Below are 22,525 nucleotides of genomic sequence, written 5' to 3' on the forward strand. Positions count from 1 at the left end.
CTCCCCTCTCTAAAAAATCCCTCTCTCCCTCAGGCTCTCCAGCTCCCTCTTCGACTTTCCCTCTCTCCAACTCCCCTCTCTAAAAAATCCCTCTCTCCCTCAGGCTCTCCAGCTACTCCTTCGACTTTCCCTCTCTCCAACTCCCCTCTCTAAAAAATCCCTCTCTCCCTCAGGCTCTCCAGCTCCCTCTTCGACTTTCCCTCTCTCCAACTCCCCTCTGCACCTCCCCTCTCTAAAAAATCCCTCTCTCCCTCAGGCTCTCCAGCTACTCCTTCGACCTTCATTAGGCTCTCCACCTGGTTTGTCTAACTGCTCTCTCCATCTTCCCTCTCTCACTGCTCTCTGCACCTTCCATCTTTGCCTCCACTCTCAACTCTCCCTCTCCTCCTTCCCCTTCACCCTCCCTCTCTACATTCCCTCTTTCCAATCCCCTTTCCAGCTCTCCCCAACTTGTCTATCCCTCCTTTCTACAGCCCTCTCCCTCACCCAACCCCCCTCTTCATCTTCTTTCTCTTCAACTGCCCATCCACCTCCCCTCTGCAACTTACCTCTCTCCACTCTCTCCCTCCTCTCTGCCTTGGGTTCCTTCCCTCTCTCAAACTCCTTTCTCTTGTTTTCCACTCTCCAACTCTCCTCCATCGCTCTTACCTTGCATTCCTCCTTCCCTCTCTCCCTCCCATCTGGACCTTCCAACTCTTTAAAACCCCTTTCTCCATCTCCCCTCACTCCAAACCCCTTCTTCAATTTCACTCTCATCCTCCTCTCTACAAATTCCCTCTCTCCCTCAGGCTCCAGCTTCCCTCACTCCCTCTCCCTTCTGCACCTTGTTTTTTCCAATTCCCCTCTGCACCTTCCCTCTCTCTAACTCCCCTCTCCACTGTCACTCTCTCTCCTCTACAAATTCCATCACTCCCTCAGGCTCTCTTCCTTACCTCTCGCACTCATCCTCCACCTACCCTCTCTCATTGCACAGCCTATCTCCACCTTCCCTCTAACTCCTTTCTCCTCCATCTCTCCAATTTCCCTCTTCCTCCCCCCATCTCACTGTTTTCCCCCTCCACTTCCCACCCCCTCGTGGTCTGGCAGAGCGCATTGCTCTGTAATAACCCACTTCCCAACTACCTACTCTTTTCAAAAGTCCGATATTCAATCTTCTCCAACTCCCCTCGACACTTTCACCCCTACTCTCTCTGCCTCTTCCCCACTTCACACCTCTTTCCATATAACCATATAACAATTACAGCACGGAAACAGGCCATCTCGGCCCTTCTAGTCCGTGCTGAAGCTTACACTCACCTAGTCCCACTGGCCTGCAATCAGCCCATAACCCTCCATTCCTTTCCTGTCCTTATACCTATCCAATTTTACTGTAAATGACAAAAATTAAATGACTCTTTCCCTATCCTTTCCCTCCATCATTCCCTTTTCCTTCCATTCTCCCCTCTCTGCTCCAATCTCTTATCCCTTTCCTCACTGCTTCGTTCCCCCCTTCCTCCCTTCTGTTCCTCTCTTTCCCTCTCCCTCCCCCTTGGTTGGGTGGGGGAGAAGATGAGGGGGGGGGGGTACCTTGCCGAAACTCAGTCAAGTGCAAGAGCCACTCAAAGGTTTGCAACAGCTCCTGGCTGTGGAATGTGCTGACCGGTCTGAGAGCCACAGCAGGAAGGGAGGGAGATGGGGCAACCAGGAGGAATGGTGAGAAGCAGCAAGAAGGGAGGCTGATGGGTGGAGGGATATGGGGCAACCAGGAGGAATGGTGAGAAGCAGCAAGAAGGGAGGCTGATGGGTGGAGGGATATGGGGCAACCAGGAGGAATGGTGAGAAGCAGCAGGGAGGGAGGCTGATGGGTGGAGGGAGATGGAGCAACCAGGAGGAATGGTGAGAAGCAGCAAGAAGGGAGGCTGATGGGTGGAGGGATATGGGGCAACCAGGAGGAATGGTGAGAAGCAGCAGGGAGGGAGGCTGATGGGTGGAGGGAGATGGGGCAACCAGGAGGAATGGTGAGAAGCAGCAGGGAGGGAGGCTGATGGGTGGAGGGAGATGGGGCAACCAGGAGGAATGGTGAGAAGCATTAGGGAGGGAGATGGGGCAACCAGGAGGAATGGTGAGAAGCAGCAGGGAGGGAGGGAGATGGGGCAACCAGGAGGAATGGTGAGCAGCAGGAAGGGAGGGATATGGGGCAACCAGGAGGAATGGTGAGAAGCAGCAGGAAGGGAGGCTGATGGGTGGAGGGAGATGGGGTAACCAGGAGGAATGGTGAGAAGCAGCAGGGAGGGAGGTTGATGGATGGAGGGATATGGGGCAACCAGGACGAATGGTGAGAAGCAGCAGGGAGGGAGGCTGATGGGTGGAGGGAGATGGGGCAACCAGGAGGAATGGTGAGAAGCAGCAGGAAGGGAGGCTGATGGAGGGAGGGAGATGGGGCAACCAGGAGGAATGGTGAGAAGCATTAGGGAGGGAGGGAGATGGGGCAACCAGGAGGAATGGTGAGAAGCAGCAGGGAGGGAGGGAGATGGGGCAACCAGGGGGAATGGTGAGAAGCAGCAGGAAGGGAGGGATATGGGGCAATCAGGAGGAATGGTGAGAAGCAGCAGGAAGGGAGGGATATGGGGCAACCAGGAGGAATGGTGAGAAGCAGCAGGAAGGGAGGCTGATGGGTGGAGGGAGATGGGGCAACCAGGAGGAATGATGAGAAGCAGCAGGAAGGGAGGCTGATGGGTGGAGGGAGATGGGGCAACCAGGAGGAATGGTGAGAAGCAGCAGGAAGGGAGGCTGATGGGTGGAGGGAGATGGGGTAACCAGGAGGAATGGTGAGAAGCAGCAGGGAGGGAGGTTGATGGATGGAGGGATATGGGGCAACCAGGAGGAATGGTGAGAAGCAGCAGGAAGGGAGGCTGATGGGTGGAGGGAGATGGGGTAACCAGGAGGAATGATGAGAAGCAGCAGGAAGGGAGGCTGATGGGTGGAGGGATATGGGGCAACCAGGAGGAATGGTGAGAAGCAGCAGGAAGGGAGGCTGATGGGTGGAGGGAGATGGGGCAACCAGGAGGAATGGTGAGAAGCAGCAGGAAGGGAGGCTGATGGGTGGAGGGAGATGGGGCAACCAGGAGGAATGGTGAGAAGCAGCAGGAAGGGAGGCTGATGGGGCAACCAGAAGGAATAGACAATAGACAATAGGTGCAGAAGTAGACCATTCGGCCCTCGAGTCTGCACCGCCATTCTGAGATCATTGCTGATCATTCACTATCAATACCCAGTCCCTGCCTTGTCCCCATATCCCTTGATTCCCCTATCCATCAGATATCTATCTAGCTCCTTCTTGAAAGTATCCAGAGAATTGGCCTCCACCGTCTTCCGAGGCAGTGTATTCCACACCTCCACAACTCTCTGGGAGAAGAAGCTCTTCCTCAACTCTGTTTTAAATAACTGACCTCTTATTCTCAATCCATGCCCTCTGGTACTGGACTCTCCCAACATCTGGAACATATTTCCTGCCTCAATCCTATCAAATCCTTTAATTATCTTAAACGTTTCAATCAGATCCCCTCTCAATCTCCTCAATTCCAGTGTGTACAAGCCCAATCTTTCCAATCTCTCTGCGTAAGACAGCCCTGCCATCCCAGGAATCAACCTAGTGAATCTACGCTGCACTTCCTCAATTGCCAGAATGTCCTTCCTTAAACCTGGAGACCAAAACTGTACACAATATTCCAGGTGTGGTCTCACCTGGGCCCTGTACAAATTCAAAAGGACATCCTTGCTCTTGTACTCAATTCCCCTTGTAACAAAGGCCAACATTCCATTTGCCCTCTTCACTGCCTGTTGCACTTGCTCATTCACCTTCATTGACTGGTGAACTAGGACTCCTAGGTCTCTTTGCATTTCTCCCTTACCTAACTCTACACCGTTCAGACAATACTCTGCCCTCTTGTTCCTGCTTCCAAAGTGGATAACTTCACATTTATTCACATTGAATGACATCTGCCAAGTATCTGCCCACTCACCCAGCCTATCCAAGTCTCCCTATATTCTCCTAATGTCCTCTTCGCATGTCACACTGCCACCCAGTTTAGTATCGTCAGCAAACTTGCTGATATAGTTTTCAATGCCCTCATCTAAATCGTTGACATAAATTGTAAAGAGCTGTGGTCCCCAATACAGAGCCCTGTGGTACCCCACTAGTCACCTCCAGCCAGTCCGAGAAACACCCATTCACTGCTACCCTTTGCTTTCTATGTGAGAAATATGTGAATGGTGAGAAGCAGCAGGAAGGGAGGCTGATGGGTGGAGGGAGATGGGGCAACCAGGAGGAATGGTGAGAAGCAGCAGGAAGGGAGGCTGATGGGTGGAGGGAGATGGGGCAACCAGGAGGAATGGTGAGAAGCAGCAGGAAGGATTGCTCCCCAAGAGCCACGCTGAAACAGTTCAGCAGAGGATCCCCATGTGGGGGCGAGGTAGTGCTAATCGGAGCAGGAGGAGGCAGAGGAAGAGAGACAAAGATGACAGAGTGAGAGAGGGGAGAGAGAGAGGGAGAGAGACAGACAGAGAAGAGAGAGGAAAGGGAGAGGGGGGAGAGAGAGAGAGAGGGGGGAGAGAGAGAGGGGGGGGGAGAGAGAGAGAGGGGGAGAGAGAGGGGGGGGAGAGAGAGAGAGGGGGGGAGAGAGCGAGAGAGAGAGAGAGAGGGAGGGAGGGAGGGAGGGAGGGAGGGAGGGAGGACTGGGAAATAAAATGGGGAACTCGTCAATTCTGTGGCCTGGTTTAATACAGGTGCCCACTATAATATCTGTTTTTGAGCGACGTTAAGGGGGTAGGGATGACAGAGGGAGGGGGAAAGAAATGGGCGGAGAGAGGCGGGAATGGGAGAGGGGAGAGGGAGGATGAGGGAGAGGGCGAGAGAATGAAATGAGTGGGATGGGGGTGGGAGGAAGAGCAGATTCACAGGCTGCAACAATGAATACACAACGCCCCACCCACCATCATATCCATAGTGGACCCCCCCAGGGGAAGACGGACTGAGGGAGATGATGTGAGGACGAGCTCTGTCTCTCTCACAGAGGTCACTTTATTAAACAGAGCAGAAAGTCAGATTACAAAGCAACACAATCTGTCAGTCGGGGGCTGGGGAGGGTGTGGGAATTAGAAGAAAGGAAAAGGACTGGGAGGAACAGAGAGAAAGGCAGGGGAGTGGAGAGAGGGATAGTTTGGAGGGAACAAGGGGAACAATGGAAGGAGAGGTAGGTGAGAGGAACGACTGACTCACAAACAGCAAATCCTATACACATGGCATCTCATCCCTTCCCCACTCCACCCTGCTCCCCCACTCCCCAGACCTCTCCTCCCTCCAAAAACATACACCCTTGCTCTGCCTGGGACGGGGCTGTCGTTGACCTCGGGACCATTCTCCTCTTCCCGAGGAGCCAGGGAGGGACAGTTGACATGTCGAATGCCCTCTTCACTTCCCTCCCTCCTACAAGGCCCTTCTGCCTGGGAAGGGATAGGTGGTTGACGTCAGGCCTGTTTCCTCAGCCTGGCCCTCTAACCCAGAGACAACGGAGCTCAGCCCACTCCCCCACTCCACAGCAGTCTGTAAAGGGCCCACTGAGGGGCAATGGGAAGTTGGGAGAGGGACAATTGACCTCAGGACCCCCAGTGGAGGCAGTGAGAAGCACCACAGCCTGGTAATGGGGGCAACTAGCCTTGGGCCCCTCAGCGGTGCGCTCCCCTCTGGCCAGCGTGGCAGGGCAGGTGGGTGGCGAGCTCCAGGGCACGGGCAAAGGCGCGTGGGCAGTGGGGGCAGATGAAGGCCGGGCTTTGGCCCTGAGGCAGGGCACACTGGTGTTTAAGGAGCTGCACCAGATAGGGGAAGGCCCGCCGACACTGAGGGCAGTCGTAGGGGAGGCCGATGGCACCCCTGGGTTGTCCATCGTCTTGGGCCGGTTCAGACTCAGAGGGCTTCGACAGGCAATGTTCTCCATCCCACTTGGACACGTGACGGCTCTCCGTTCCAACCTGTCCTAGTTCCAAGGTCCCAGGGAGACTATCAGCTCTGTCCTGGGGTGGTTCAGACTCCCCGGAGAGTCTGCAAGCAACGTTACCAGCTGTGTCTGTGGTGTGGGGGAGCTCGAAGGCCTGAGAGAGGCCATGGCCTCCATCCCTCTGCAACTCAGGGTCCCGGAGCATCTCCAAGGCCCCGTCCTGGGGCAGTTCTGAGGCCTGAACAAGGCCAATGGCTCTGTCCTGTAGCAATCTGGGGTTCTGGGATGTCTCCAAGGCCTGAGTGTGGCTGAGGGTGCTGTCCCACTCTGATACCGGGTCCCGGTGTGTCTCCAAGGCCTGAGTGACATCGAGGACACCATCCCACTTTGACCCTAGGTCCAGGGGTGTCTCTGAAGCCTGGGACACATCGAGAGCAGCAGGTTCGGAGGCTTGAAAGAATTCTGAGGCCCAGGAGAGCCCCCTCCCCACTGCTGACCCCCTTACTCTCCCTCTCCCACGCCCCGTTCCCTCTTCACTGCCAAGTCTCTCCCGATGGGCAGTGCGCCGGTGCCTACCCAGCATGGAGGAGCGGGTGAAGGCCTTCCCACAGGCTCCACACGCATAGGGCCTCTCGCCCGTGTGGAGGCGGGCGTGCTGGTCACGGTCCTGGCCACTCTTGAAGCGTCTCCGGCAGGCTGGGCAGGAATAAGGGGCCCGGTCTGAGTGCCGGCGCCCATGGCGGGCCAGTTCATATGGGTAGCGGAAGGCCTTGCCGCAGGCTGAACAGGCGTGGCGGAGAGTGGGGTCAGTACTGCCGCCAGATGCCTGCAATTCAGAGGGCGGGTGGCGACGGGCCTGGTGCTTGAGGAGGTAGGCGGTGGTTTTGAAACGACGGCCACATTCCGGGCACGGATAGGGCAGGCCGGCAGCATGTGTTCGCCGGTGCTGCGCCAGGTAATGGGGCCGCTTGAAACGTTTGTCGCACTGTGGGCAGGCGTAGGGTGCCTCAGCGCTGTGCGTCAGGCCATGGCGCAGCAGCTCATAAGCATTGACGAAGGCCTTGCCGCAGGCCAGGCAGGCGTGGGGACGTTCGCCCGTGTGCGAGCGCTGGTGCCGCAGGAGGTGTGAGGCCCGGCCGTAGACGCGCCCACACTCAGTGCAGGTGAAGCCCCGAGAAGGGGAGCAAGGCGAGGATGGGGACGGGTGCCAGCGCTCCTGGTGGGCCTGCAGCTCGGCCGAGCGTGGGAAGGCCAGCCGGCACAGTGGGCAGGCGTAAGGCCCGCGGGACGGCGGGTGGCCCTGGCCGTGGTGGCGGGCCAGTGCGGCGCTGTCAGCGAAAGCTTTGCCGCACACCACACACTTGGGCCGACGGGGAAGGGCCGGGGCGCCTGCCTGCTCGTCACTGGCTTCGGAGCGAGCCACTGCAAGGTGGCCGGTGGAAGTCACTTCCGATGCTGCTGAGGGGCAGGGGCCCACTGTTGCTACGACACTGCAACCTGTTACAGTAGCAGTTGCTAGGGGACTGGAATCAGACCCCGTCTTGGATGCTAAGGAACCAGAAGCAGGCCCAGTGGTGGTTCCTAGGGAACTGGAAAGGGGTCCGGGGGTGGTTTTTAAGAGACCATGACCAGGCCCAGCATCAGTTGTTAGGGGACGAGGCTCAGATCCGGTAGTTACTAAAGACCTGGAATCGGGCCCAGTGGTTGCCAGGGGACCAGAAGCAGCCCCGCGAGAGGCCGTCGCTGGGACACAATGAAGACGGCGGTGCCGGCGCAGGGTGCCAGGGTCGCGGAAGGCCTTGCCACAGCCAGTGCAAGGGTATGGCCGCTCGCCGGTGTGGCCATACTGGTGACGAAGGAGGTGGGCTGAGCGGGCGTAGCCCTTGCCGCAAAGCGGGCAGCGAAAGGGGCGTCGGCGGGGCGGCCCATGCTGGCCCCGCAGGTGGAGGGCCAAGCCCTGGGGCCGGGCAAAACGCCGGGGACAGGCTGGGCAGCAGTGGGGCCTGCCCGGATCGTGCACCAGCCGGTGACGGGCCAGCTCATAACGCTCCTTGAAGGCCCGACCACACTCAGCACAGGCGAAGGACGGCGGGCGTGAATGGCGCCGACGGTGCTTCTGCAGGTACCAGGGGGTGGCAAAGCGCTTGGGGCAGAGAGGGCAGCTGTATGGCCGTGCTGGGTCACACTCATGGGACGCCAGCAGCTCAGGCCGGGCAAAGGCCCGGCCACAGGCCTCACACCGGTGGGGCACAGCTCGTTCCAGTGCCTGGGCCCCAGCTGAGGGGTCGGGCTCCGACTCCGGATCCCACGGGTCTGGTTCTGGGCCTGCTGGGCTTCCAAAGCCTGGGGCTGCATCTGCTGGGCCTCCCAACCCTGGGATTGGGCCCACTGGGCTTTGAGAGTTTTGGATCTGTTCTACTTGAACTCTCCAGCTTGGGACTGGGTCTGCTCGTCCTCCCTGACATGGAGCTGTGGCTATTGAGCCTGCCACTGGTTCTGCTGGGCCTAATAGACCTGAGAAGCCTGTTTCTGGCACTGCTTGGCTTCCCAGTCCTGTAGCTGATGAACGTAACGGTTCTCCCAGGCTTGAAGGTAGGTCTGTCGAGACTGGGATTGGCCCTGTTGGGTTAGCAGGGAGTCCCAGGCTGGCAGGTTGGCCTATTGTGCCTGGGGTTGGCCTTGTTAGACCAGTGGGGCCTCCTGTGCTTAGAGCATCACCCATCAAAGCTGGGAATGACCTTGTTGGGCCTGTGGGATGTCCTAAGTCTGGAGGTGAGCTAGTGGAGGTTGGGATTGGCTCTAATGGGCCTGTGGAAGCCCCAAGGCTCAAAGACGGGCAGCAGTGGCCTGTCAGGAGGCGGAAGAAGGAGAAGGCGCGGCCGCAGCAGGAGCAGATGAAGGGGGGCCGGGACGGGTGGGACAAAAGATGCCAGCGCAGGGTCCACAGACGGCGGCAGCGGCGTCTGCACTCCCGGCAGCGGTGGGTAGCACGGGACGGCAGGTGAGAGGCCCAGGGAGAGGGGTCCGTCTTTGCAGCCTCTTCTGCTTCCTCCTCCTCCGCCTCCTCTGGCACTGGCTTCCATCTACCCCTCCTCCACCTCCTCCGCCTCATCTTCGTCTCCATGGCGACCAGGGCCTCAGTGGGGAGGGAAGAGGGATGGGAGGGCGTCTGGAGAAAGAGAGGATAGGGGGAGGAAGGGAAATGAAGTGGGGAGGAGTGGGTTAGTATGGAGGAGATGGCAAAAAGGAGGGAGGAGGACAATAGAGAGAGAGGAAGGACAGAGGTAAGAGGAGGCAAGGATGGGAAGGGGAGGGAGAGAGAGAAAAGAGAGAGAGCATTGAGAAACACAAGAGGTACACTCTGGGAAAGATGGCGGTGGGGATAAATCGCGGTTGACAAATGGGACCCGGAGGAAGGAGGGACAGGATACAACCACCTAGCCGTACAGTGTAGGGATGGAAAGGGCAGAAGGGTTTGGACTGACTAGGAGAATGAGCAATGAGATGGCAGTGTTGGGAAGTCTGTGCTCACGGACATTGGTAGAGTAATAAAGGCACAGAGTATTTTCTAAACAGGGAGGAAATTTCCAAACAGGATCTCCGAAAGGTTAACTTGCAGGTTGAGTCAGTGGCGAGGAAGGCCAATACAATGTTAGTGTTCATATCAAGAGGACAAGAATATAAAAGCAAGGATGTAATGTCGAGGCTTGAAAAAGCTCTAGTGAGGCCTCACTTGGAGTATCGTGAGCAGTCTTGGGCCCCTTATCTCAGAGAATGATTCTGGGAATGAGTGATTGATGGCTCTGGGCCTTTACTCGCTGGAATTTATACGATTGAGGGATGAGAGGATGTAGAGAGAATATTTGCATCATCAGGAACGTCTGAGATCAAAAAACAGAATTTAGAGCACAGATCACACAGCACAGTCCTGGCTATTCAGCCCACAATATTATGCTGACCCTCTAACCTACTCTAAATTCAATCTCACCCTCCTACACAGCCCTCTATTTTTCTACCTGCTAAGAATGTGCCTATCTAAACAGTTTCTTAAATGCCCCTAATGTATTAGTCTCTAGCACCAGCCCATACAGGGTGTTCCACAGTCCCTACTACCTACTCTTTCTTCCAATCACCTTACAATGATGCTCCCTCATGTTAGCCATTCCACCTGGGAAAAAGTCTCTGGCTGTTCACTCTATGCCTTTTCCCTTGTACACCTTTATCAAGCCACCTCTCATCCTTCTTCCAAAGAGAAAAGCCCCAGATCACTCAGCCTAAACCAGACAGCATCCTGGTAAATCTCTTCTGCACCCTCTCTAAAGCTCCCACGTCCTTTGTATGTTGAGGTGATCAGAACCGAACACAATTCCAAGTGTGGTCAAACCAAGGTTTTTAAAAAATTTCTTTTTATTTCCAGATAGAAAGGGTTTACACAATACTCCAAGTGCGGCCTCACCAACGTCTTGTACAACTGCAACACAACATCCCAACTCCTGTACTCCTCTTCTCTATTCTCTCACCTCTGTGTGGCCAAGACCTTCCCCTCTAGGCAATCAAACTCAGGAAGGGTTCTCGAACAAAGACAATGATCATCTCTCTGCCCCTGAAGATGATGATGGTCCTACCCAGCAGTTCATCTTTCAATGAAGGTCCCAGCGTCTTGGCCCTCTCGTGCTGACAGATTGATCCCTGGATCAAGACAAAACGTTAACACAAAGATCCAAGTGAAATAAGGTCCATCACCTTTCCACTGCCTACGGGTCAGGAGAGTGAGGGATGGGGTTAGTCCATACACACAACATCCGCCACATCATCCTTCCACTGCCTACAGGTCAGGAGAGTGAGGGATGGGGTTAGTCCATACACACAACATCCGTCACATCATCCTTCCACTGCCTACAGGTCAGGAGAGTGAGGGATGGGGTTAATCCATACACACAACATCCGCCACATCATCCTTCCACTGCCTACAGGTCAGGAGAGTGAGGGATGGGGTTAGTCCATACACACAACATCCGCCACATCATCCTTCCACTGCCTACAGGTCAGGAGAGTGAGGGATGGGGTTAGTCCATACACACAACATCCGCCACATCATCCTTCCACTGCCTACAGGTCAGGAGAGTGAGGGATGGGGTTAGTCCATACACACATCTGCCACATCATCCTTCCACTGCCTACAGGTCAGGAGAGTTGGGATGGGGTTAGTCCATACACACAACATTCGCCACGTCATCCTTCCACTGCCTACAGGTCAGGAGAGTGAGGGATGGGGTTAGTCCATACACACAACATCCGCCACATCATCCTTCCACTGCCTACGGGTCAGGAGAGTGAGGGATGGGGTTAGACCATATATACAACATCCGCCACATCATCCTTCCACTGCCTACGGGTCAGGAGAGTGAGGGATGGGGTTAGTCCATACACACAACATCCGCCACATCATCCTTCCACTGCCTACAGGTCAGGAGAGTGAGGGATGGGTTAGTCCATATACAAAACATCCGCCACATCATCCTTCCACTGCCTACAGGTCAGGAGAGTGAGGGATGGGGTTAGTCCATACACACAACATCCGCCACATCATCCTTCCACTGCCTACAGGTCAGGAGAGTGAGGGATGGGGTTAGTCCATACACACATCTGCCACATCATCCTTCCACTGCCTACAGGTCAGGAGAGTGAGGGATGGGTTAGTTCATATACACAACATTCGCCACATCATCCCACACTAATAAACAACATACAGAGGAATCTCAGGGTCCAAGCCCGTGGCTCCCTGAATGTGGCCCTGAAAGAAGACTTGCCTTCACCAGCTGGGATGTTGAGTATAAGAGTCGGGAAGTCACTTTACGAATGAATAAAACTCTGGTCAGGCCACACTTGAAGCATTGAGTGCAGTTCTGGTCCTCCCGTTACAGGAAGGGTGTGGGGGCGTTGCTAGGGTGCTGCCTGGATTAGAGTGCACGTGATATATGAGAGGTTATTTTCTCTGGAGTGGCAGAGGCTGAGTGGCGGTCTGACTTACAAGATTATGAGAGGCACAGATAGCGTAGACGGCTGGTATCTTTATCCCTCAAGTGGAAAGTCTAATACCAGAGGGCATGTGCTTAGTGTGAGAGGGGAGTTCAAAGGAGATGTGAGGGGCAATTTTTTTTTTTATTTTTTTTACACAGATAGCAGTGGGTGCCAGGGATGGTGGTGGAGAAGTATGATAGAGGTGCTTAAGAGGATGTTCAGGAAAGGGGTGGGGGGAAGATGGAGATTGTGTATGGGGAACATCAGATGGTGGAGAGCACCCCTGTGGCTGCCCCCCCACAACAATAAGTGTGCCATTTTGAGTACTGCTGGGGGGGGGGGTAGAAACGACCTACCTGGGGAAGCAACAGTGTCTGACCCCGTGAAGGGAACTGAAGAGAGTGGCAGCAGTGATAGAGGACTCTACAGACAGGTGATTCTGTGGACATGAAAAGGAAACACGGGTGGGAGTTTGCCTCCCAGGTGCCAGGGTTCGTGATGTTTCTGAACGCATCCACAATATCCTGAAAAGGGAGGGTGAGCAGCCAGAGATCATGGTACATATTGGTACCAACGACATAGGTAGAAAAAGGGAGCAAGTCCTAAAAAAAGACTACAGGGAGTTAGGAAGGAAGCTGAGAAGCAGGACCACAAGGATAATAATCTCGGGATTACTGCCCGTGTTATGCGACAGCGAGGACAGGAATAGGATGAGGTGGCAGAGAAATGTGTGGCTGAAGAATTGGAGCGGGGGCAGGGATTCAGATTTCTGGATAATTGGAACCTTTCAGTGATGGGACAAGCAAAGTTATCCCCCTTGGTTCAAGAGGCTGCTGGTTGAGGGGCACTTCCTCTTGAAGGCAGCAGTGAGAAAAGAGTGTGTCCTGGGTGGGGTGTTCCTGATGTTGAGGCGAGGGAAATTGTCCATGCTGGTTTAACAGATAGAGAATTGTTCAGGTGAGATCACTGGTTGAAGGAACATCTCAAAGGATGGGCATGTGAGTGTAGTTGTCCCCTTTTGTTCAAGAGCTTGATGGTTGTTCCTGATGCAGCAGCGAGAAGAGAGAATGGCCTGGGTGGTGGGGGTCCCTGAGGACGCCTGCTGCTTTCTTGTGGCAGAGCTCAATGGCGGGACATTTCGGAATATCTCACCACTGTGACTGTGTGTATATTTACAAGGGGGACATGCTTCGATGTAAATACACCGATTATTAATCTCTGAATCTCCCCTTCAATGTGACCCAGTGTGTATATTTACAGATGGATTGCTACTGTTGGAAATGCAATAAAAATATTAATGCAATCGTGACCACTCCCTGCATTAATTTGCATATTGTCAGACGGATATTTCTTGTATATAACTGCATTACTTTAGTCTTCCCTGTGCTGTGCATCCTGCTCTACTTGCATTTCGCGGATTGCATGCACTGCTGCTTGCATTGTTGCTGTCTACGTTGCATTTGAAGTGTTTTTTTTCTTACCTTCGCTGCAGCCGCCTTCGATTTGCAGCCCGTTCCCAGGACGACTTCCGGTCCTTAAGCAACCCCTGACCCACCGCCGTGCCCGGCCAGCCGTAAACTTCCGGGTGTGGCGCCGCGGCAGAAGCCATCTCGGGAAGGTGAGGGCGCCGGACCTGCACCATGCTGTTGGTCCAGCGCCGGCTTTCGTCCGGCTGAAGCGCGATAATTGAAATCATTAGTTCCATTTCCAAGTGTGGAATACAGGAGGGGTTGTAAATTAGAGAGGCAGAGGACAGGGAGCATGGGGGTAAATGAGGATGAGAGAGAGCCCGGGGACATGTCCTCTTCTCATTGTTACCATCAAGGTGGAGGTACAGGAGCCTGAAGATAGAGAGTTGTTCAGGTGAGATCACTGGTGAAGGAACATCTCAAAGGATGGGCATGTGAGTGTAGTTGTCCCCTTTGGTTCAAGAGCCTGATGGTTGAACAATTCAGGAACAGATTCTTGCCATCAGATTTCTGAATGGACATTGAATCCACGATCACTACCTCATTACTGTACTTTATATTTCTCTCTTTTTTGCACTATTTATTAGTTTATCTTTAAATCTCTCTCTATATATATATATATATACACACACACGTCATATTGCGTTTAGCTATTTTGTATTGTATTTGTTGTGTATAATTTTCACGACAAATGCCAGTCATATTAAATCTGATCCTGATTCACAGCTCTTTTTAAAATTGCACAGAAGCTTGCAGAGCAAAAAGCAGACTTTGCACTTTGCTCAAAAATGCTGAGGTGGTGAGACCTCTGTTGGTCGGGGTCGACCACGGACGTTGCGTTCCGGCTGTCTACCTGACAGCACAGGCATCGCAGTTGCTGGTCAGATCTGAACTCAATGTACGACTGCCTTAGCAATTCCAGCTCTGCATTTTCCCTCAGGGATTACTCCCAAAGCTTCCCCCATGAGTGGGTATAGCCACAAGGCATTGAAAGATCAGTTTTCCTTCTGCTGTATGAGCTGCCGATCGCAGCTGATGAGCCCCAACTGCCCGAAGCGACTGGTTTTAAGGTGCCAGTATCAGGAGGATGGGGAGTGTAGGAGTTACAGAAATAGGGAGGGGTTTGAACAGGAGGACGGGGAGTGTAGGGTTACAGAGATAGGGAGGGGTTTGAACAGGAGGACGGGGAGTGTAGGGGTTACAGAGATAGGGAGGGGTTTGAACAGGAGGACGGGGAGTGTAGTGGTTACAGAGATAGGGAGGGGTTTGAACAGGAGGACGGGGAGTGTAGGGTGACAGAGATAGGGAGGGGTTTGAACAGGAGGATGGAGAGTGTAGTGGTTACAGAGATAGGGAGGGGTTTGAACAGGAGGACGGGGAGTGTAGGGTTACAGAGATAGGGAGGGGTTTGAACAGGAGGACAGGCAGTGTAGGGGTTACAGAGATAGGGAGGGGTTTGAACAGGGAGTGTAGGGGTTACAGAGATAGGGAGGGGTTTGAACAGGAGGACAGGCAGTGTAGGGGTTACAGAGATAGGGAGGTGGAAGGAGAATAAGACCAAGAATGGTCAACATCTAAGAAGAGAATACAAATTTTATTCAGAAACACTCTTCCCCCCCCCCCCCAAACATCACTGAGAGATTTCCAGCCTTTCCCAGACTCGTGCCATGATCCGCCATGGGGACAGCATTCTCAGATTTCGCTCGTTCTGTCTTGTGTCCGTTGGTCCCGGAGGAATGGCTCCCGGAGGAGATCGTGGATTCTCTGAGCCTGTGGAACAGACGTGAGATGGATCAGTCTCTGTGTGGGTATTTCCAGCATTGAGGTGAAGCAATCACAAATACAGCACCGAATAAAGGCTTAGATTTAAACCTACCTATTGAGATACAGCACAGAACAGACCCTTCTGGCCTTCCAGCAACCCCCCTCCCCCCTCCAATTCTTTCCCAGCCTAATCACAGTGCTTTGCACGACACTGTACAACATGGTGCAATGGGAATCAATCCTGTGCTAACCACTACACTACCGTGTGATAGGAATCGAACCCGGGTCACTGGTACTGTAAACATTGTGCTAACCACTACACTACCGTGTGATGGGAATCGAACCCGGGTCACTGGTACTGTAAACACTGTGCTAACCACTACACTACCGTGTGATGGGAATCGAACCCGGGTCACTGGTACTGTAAACACTGTGCTAACCACTACACTACCGTGTGATGGGAATCGAACCCGGGTCACTGGTACTGTAAACATTGTGCTAACCACTACACTACCGTGTGATGGGAATCGAACCTGGGTCACTGGTACTGTAAACATTGTGCTAACCACTACACTACCGTGTGATGGGAATCGAACCCGGGTCACTGGTACTGTAAACATTGTGCTAACCACTGCACTACCCTGTGATGGGAATCGAACCCGGGTCACTGGTACTGTAAACATTGTGCTAACCACTACACTACCGTGTGATGGGAATTGAACCCGGGTCACTGGTACTGTAAACATTGTGCTAACCACTACACTGCCGTGTGATCGGAATTGAACCCGGGTCACTGGTACTGTAAACATTGTGCTAACCACTACACTACCGTGTGATGGGAATTGAACCCGGGTCACTGGTACTGTAAACATTGTGCTAACCACTACACTACCGTGTGATGGGAATTGAACCCGGGTCACTGGTACTGTAAACATTGTGCTAACCACTACACTACCGTGTGATGGGAATTGAACCCGGGTCACTGGTACTGTAAACATTGTGCTAACCACTACACTGCCGTGTGATCGGAATTGAACCCGGGTCACTGGTACTGTAAACATTGTGCTAACCACTACACTACCGTGTGATGGGAATTGAACCCGGGTCACTGGTACTGTAAACACTGTGCTAACCACTACACTACCGTGTGATGGGAATTGAACCCGGGTCACTGGTACTGTAAACATTGTGCTAACCACTACACTGCCGTGTGATCGGAATTGAACCCGGGTCACTGGTACTGTAAACATTGTGCTAACCACTACACTACCGTGTGATGGGAATGGAACCCGGGTCACTGGTACTGTAAACACTGTGCTAACCACTACACTACTGTACCAGCTCAGAAGGGCACCAAAAGAGACAAAGTGCTGTGTAGCCTGCAACAAGCTTCAAGGACCACGCTGAGGTAGATTGTACTGGATACCTGTCTTATCGTACTGGGGGACCGTTCAATAGTCTGATAACAGCGGGGTAGAAGCTGTCTTATCGTATTGGGGGACCGTTCAATAGTCTGATAACAGCGGGGTAGAAGCTGTCTTTTTCCCTTGAAGTTTACTCATAAGGCTTTCCCCAAGAGTGGGTATAGCCACAAGGCAGTGGAGGTTTGAGATCAGAGTTTTCCCTTTCCTGGAATGGCTGACCATACGTCCAAAGTGACTGGTTTTAAAGCTCCAGTTACCTGCCTTTGCCCCTTCTCCTGTCTGTGCAAACGGTTCCATCAGGCCTAGTAGCTAAGCCACTTGGTTGTCAGAGGCTATTTGGGGAGAACATCATTGAGGGCATTTAATAGGTAATGGGAGCTCGTCCCACGACCAGACCGGCTATAACAACCTTATGAGTGATTAAAACAAAAAGGCCCAGGATTAATGCAAGAGACCAGAAGAGGTTAAGATTAAAGGAGGCATACTGAGAGTCTGTAGCTCCCTCGATGTTGCTGCACAAGCTGATTGGGTGGTTTGCAGGTGTATGGTGTGTTGGCCTTCAGTCATCGGGGGGCTGAGTTACAGAGCCGTCAGGTAAAATGTTCCGCTGATTCGTCCACGTTTGAAGTATTGTGTTCAGTCCTGGTCACCTCATTACAGGGAGCTTTAGAGAGGGAGCAGAGGAGGTTTACCAGGGAGCTGCCTGGATTAGAGAGCATGTCTTACGAGGATAGGTTGAGTAAGTCAGGGCTTTTCTTGCTGGAACGGAGGATGAGCCATGTTTGATAGAGCTGTACAAGATCAAATGGTATAGATCAAATGGACATTCAGAGGCTTTTTCCAAGGGTGGAAATGGCTAATACCAGCAGGTATGACATAGAAACATAGGAAACCTACAGCACATTACAGGCCCCTTCAGCCCACAAAGCTGTGCCTAACATGTCCTTACATTAGAAATTACCTAGGGTTATACATACCCTAGCAGACATACATAAGCACAACTTACCAACCCATCCCTCCACTTCCTCATCCAGGTCATTTATAAAAATCACAGAGAAGGGGTCCTAGAACAGATCCCTGAGGCACTCCACTGGTCACCAACCTCCATGACCCATCTACAACCACTCTTTGCCTTCTGTGGGCGAGCTATTTCTGGATCCACAAAGCAATGTCCCCTTGAATCCCATGCCTCCTTACTTTCTCAATAAGCCCTGCATGGAGTACCTTGTCAAATGCCTTGCTGAAATTCATACATACTGCATCTTGTGCCAAGATAAAGGCACCCTGAAGGAGCAACATCTGGGTAACCTCCAACCTGATGGCAGGAATATCGATTCCTACAGGCATATAGATGAGGGCAGAGCAGTGGATGTGATCTACATGGATTTGACAAGGTACCACACGGTAGGCTTATTTAGAAAGTCAGAAGGCATGGGATCCAGGGAAGTTTGGCCAAGTGGATTCAGAATTGTCTTGCCTGCAGAAGGCAGAGGGTCATGGTGGAGGGAGTACATTCAGATTGGAGGGTTGTGACCAGTGGTGTCCCACAAAGATCTGCTCTGGGACCTCTACTTTTTGTGATTTTTATTAACGACCTGGATGTGGGGGTAGAATGGTGGGTTGGCAAGTTTGCAGACGACACATAGGTTGGTGGTGTTGTAGATAGTGTAGAGGATTGTCAAAGATTGCAGAGAGACATTGATAGGATGCAGAAGTGGGCTGAGAAGTGGCAGATGTTCAACCCGGAGAAGTGTGAGGTGGTTCACTTTGGAAAGACAAACTCCAAGGCAGAGTACAAAGTAAATGGCAGGACACTTGGTAGTGTGGAGGAGCAGAGGGATCTGGGGGTACATGTCCACAGATCCCTGAAAGTTGCCTCACAGGTAGATTGGGTAGTTAAGAAAGCTTATGGAGTGTTAATTTTCATAAATCGAGGGATAGAGTTTAAGAGTTGCAGGGTAATGTTGCAGCTCTATAAAACTCTGGTTAGGCCACACTTGGAGTACTGCGTCCTGTTCTGGTCACCTCACTATAGGAAGGATGTGGAACCATTGGAAAGGGTACAGAGGAGATTTACTAGGATGCTGCCTGGTTTAGAGAGTGTGCATTATGATCAGAAATTAAGGGAACTAAGACTTTACTCTCTGGAGAGAAGGAGGATGAGAGGAGACATGATAGAGGTGTACAAGATATTAAGAGGAATAGACAGAGTGGACAGCCAGCACCTCTTCCCCAGGGCACCACTGCTCAGTACAAGAGGACATGGCTTTAAGTTAAGGGGAGGGAAGTTCAATAGAGGAAGGTTTTTTACTCAGCGAGTGGTTGGTGCGTGGAATGCACTTGCCTGAGTCAGTGGTGGAGGCAGTGAAGTTTAAGAGACTACTAGACAGGTATATGGAAGAATTTAAGGTGGAGGGTTATATAGGAGACAGGGATTAAGGGTCAGCTCAGCATTGTGGGCTGAAGGGCCTGTACTGTGCTGTATTGTTCTACGTTCTTTTGGTAAACAAATTACATCCCCCCCCCCCCACCTTCCTCGATTCCCCACTCTGACCTTTCGCTTCTTCTCATCTGCCTATTACTTCCCCCGGGTCCCCTCCTCATTCCCTTTCTCCTATTCTCCACTCTCCTCCTCCATCAGATTCTTGCTTCTCCAGCCTTGAACTTTTCCCACTCACCTGGCTTCACCTATCACCTTCCAATTAGCCTCCTTCCCCTCCCACCTCTTTATTCTGGCATCTACCCCCTTTCTTCTCAGTCCCGAAGAAGGGTCTCAGAATGAAACCTTGACTGCTTATTAATTTCAATAAAAGCTGCTGGCCTGCTGAGTTCCTCCAGCATTTTGTGTGTGTTACTCTGATCATAGACACTGTCTGACCTGCTGAGTTCCTCCAGCATTTTGTGTGTGTTACTCTGATCATAGACACTGTCTGACCTGCTGAGTTCCTCCAGCATTTTGTGTGTGTTACTCTGACCATAGACACTGTCTGACCTGCTGAGTTCCTCCAGCATTTTGTGTGTGTTACTCTGACCATAGACACTCTCTGACCTGCTGAGTTCCTCCAGCATTTTGTGTGTGTTACTCTGACCATAGACACTCTCTGACCTGCTGAGTTCCTCCAGCATTTTGTGTGTGTTACTCTGACCATAGACACTCTCTGACCTGCTGAGTCCCTCCAGCATTTTGTGTGTGTTACTCTGACCATAGACACTGTCTGACCTGCTGAGTTCCTCCAGCATTTTGTGTGTGTTACTCTGACCATAGACACTCTCTGACCTGCTGAGTTCCTCCAGCATTTTGTGTGTGTTACTCTGACCATAGACACTCTCTGACCTGCTGAGTTCCTCCAGCATTTTGTGTGTGTTACTCTGACCACAGACACTGTCTGACCTGCTGAGTTCCTCCAGCATTTTGTGTGTGTTACTCTGACCATAGACACTGTCTGACCTGCTGAGTTCCTCCAGCATTTTGTGTGTGTTACTCTGACCACAGACACTGTCTGACCTGCTGAGTTCCTCCAGCGTTCTGTGTGTGTTACTCTGACCACGGACACTGTCTGACCTGCTGAGTTCCTCCAGCATTTTGTGTGTGTTACTCTGACCACAGACACTGTCTGACCTGCTGAGTTCCTCCAGCATTTTGTGTGTGTTACTCTGACCACGGACACTGTCTGACCTGCTGAGTTCCTCCAGCATTTTGTGTGTGTTACTCTGACCACGGACACTGTCTGACCTGCTGAGTTCCTCCAGCATTTTGTGTGTGTTACTCTGACCACGGACACTGTCTGACCTGCTGAGTTCCTCCAGCATTTTGTGTGTGTTACTCTGACCACAGACACTGTCTGACCTGCTGAGTTCCTCCAGCATTTTGTGTGTGTTACTCTGACCACAGACACTGTCTGACCTGCTGAGTTCCTCCAGCATTTTGTGTGTGTTACTCTGACCACAGACACTGTCTGACCTGCTGAGTTCCTCCAGCATTTTGTGTGTGTTACTCTGACCACAGACACTGTCTGACCTGCTGAGTTCCTCCAGCATTTTGTGTGTGTTACTGTGACCATAGACACTGTCTGACCTGCTGAGTTCCTCCAGCATTTTGCGTGTGTTACTCTGTCCATAGACACTGTCTGACCTGCTGAGTTCCTCCAGCATTTTGTGTGTGTTGCTCTGGATTTCCAGCATCTGCAGACTTTCTCATGTTTATAATAGGTCTTTTGTGGAAAGTATTGGGGAGATAAATCAATGGTAGATTTTTTTTTTACAGGGAGTGGTGGGCTCATGAAACACGCTGCCAGTGGTGGTAGAGCCAGACACATTAGGGACTTTTAAGAGGCTCTGAGGTAAGTGGATGACAGGAAAATGGAGGGTAATGTTGGAGGGAAGGGTTAGATTGATCTTGGAGTAGGTTAAAAGGCAAGCACAACATTGTGGGCTAAAGGGCCTTCTCCAAGTTCTATTTTGAACGAGCTGCTAGAGACGGTGTTCGAGGTGGCTACCTGAGCAATGTTTAAATACAGGTTGAAAACTTGTTACCAGCAGTGTATCCATAATGAGATAGCCTGGGATCACTGTCATTCCCGACTCTGAATTTATGTGCTCCTGGTAGGACCCCGACGGCCCAAACGATATTTGGACCGGAGATGAATGACGCCACATCTGTTCATGCAATTTCGTTGAAACTGCCAAGCTTCTGGACGCTGCGACCTCATCTATGGTTCCAGCAAGCAGAGGCCCAATTCTGCATTCGGCAGATAACCCCGGATGCCACATGTTACTACTACGTGGTGAGCTCCCTCGACCAGGAGACAACCACCCAGGTTGAGGAGTTCATACAGTCGCCCCCAGCAGACGGCAAATACACAGAATTCAAAGCCCTGCTCATAAGGACTTTCGGACTTTCACGGCGCGAGTGAGCTGCCCGCTTACTGGACCTGGATGGTTTGGGGGACAGGCTGCCGTTGGCTTTGATGAACAAGATGCTGTCCCTGGCTGGAGGACACAAGCCCTGCCTCATGTTTGAGCAGGCATTCCTGGAGCAGCTGCCCGAGGACATACACCTGCTGCTGTCCGACGTGGATTTCAGCAACCCCCGGAAGGTGGCAGCCCGGGCGGACTTGCTGTGGAAAGCCAAGAAGGAGAGTGGGGCGTCCGTCGCACAGATCACCAGGCCATGCTCCCAGCAGCAGGCCAGACCAGGCCCGGCTGCAGAGCCCGCTAACCCCAGAGGCAGGGGTGAGGAGACCAACGAACAATGGTGCTTCTACCACCAGCGGTGGGGCGCAGAAGCCCACCACTGTAGCCCGCCCTGCAAGTTCCCGGGAAACGCCAGGGCCAGCCGCCGCTGATGGCTACGGCGGCTAGCCATTGGGATAGCCTCCTGTATGTCTGGGACAAGCATTCGGGACGTCGCTTTTTGGTTGACACTGGAACCGAGATCAGCATCTTACCTCCGACGAGCTATGACACCCGCAACAGAGAACCGGGTCCCACCCTGAGGGACGCAAACGGCAGCACAGTAAGGACCTACAGCACCTGTACAGTGCGGCTACATTTCGCCTCCAGCCGGTTCACGTGGGACTTCACACTGGCCGCCGTAGCCCAACCGCTCCTGGGAGTGGATTTATTGCGAGCTCACAGCCTACTGGTTGACCCGCCAAGGAAGAGACTGGTCCACGCCGAGACCTTTCAAACATTCTCCCAGTTGCCGGCCCCACACCTAGACTCCATCACGCTGTCCGACAACGACTTCACTAGAGTCGGAGCTTGTCCAGGGGAAGCCTTCGAGCACGGGCGTACAGCACCACATCCCGACACAAGGACCACCCGTGCTCGAAGGCTTCCCCCGGACATGCTCCGACTGGCGAAGGAGGAGTTC

General features: G+C 52.9%; 2 protein-coding genes across 4 annotated transcripts in view; both read right to left on the minus strand.

The window, feature by feature from the left end:
* Positions 1 to 5,039: 5,039 nt before the first annotated feature.
* LOC132389579 (zinc finger protein 628-like) lies at positions 5,040 to 15,074 on the minus strand. 3 transcript variants are annotated; one of them, XM_059962058.1, is made up of 3 exons: positions 13,475 to 15,074; positions 10,598 to 10,661; positions 5,040 to 9,141 (listed from the first exon to the last, which is right to left on the minus strand). In XM_059962058.1, exons 2-3 carry the CDS (start codon positions 10,607 to 10,609, stop codon positions 5,704 to 5,706), a joined length of 3,450 nt encoding a protein of 1,149 aa, XP_059818041.1. In that variant the 5' UTR covers positions 10,610 to 10,661; positions 13,475 to 15,074; the 3' UTR covers positions 5,040 to 5,703. The 3 variants fall into 3 exon arrangements, with proteins under 3 accessions (XP_059818041.1, XP_059818042.1, XP_059818043.1); XM_059962059.1 differs by having other exon boundaries at positions 10,493 to 10,661; XM_059962060.1 differs by lacking the exon at positions 10,598 to 10,661.
* Positions 15,075 to 15,080: 6 nt separating this feature from the next.
* Positions 15,081 to 22,525, minus strand: part of ercc1 (excision repair cross-complementation group 1) — a 32,330-nt gene continuing 24,885 nt past the window's right edge. Inside the window, exon 9 of the mRNA XM_059962061.1 lies at positions 15,081 to 15,232. Within this exon, the coding sequence (XP_059818044.1) occupies positions 15,155 to 15,232 (78 nt within the window). The 3' untranslated portion in view covers positions 15,081 to 15,154. The remainder of the gene's footprint in view (positions 15,233 to 22,525) is intronic.

This window comes from Hypanus sabinus, unplaced genomic scaffold, assembly GCF_030144855.1.
Source record: "Hypanus sabinus isolate sHypSab1 unplaced genomic scaffold, sHypSab1.hap1 scaffold_605, whole genome shotgun sequence".
Classification (NCBI taxonomy): Eukaryota; Metazoa; Chordata; class Chondrichthyes; order Myliobatiformes; family Dasyatidae; genus Hypanus; species Hypanus sabinus.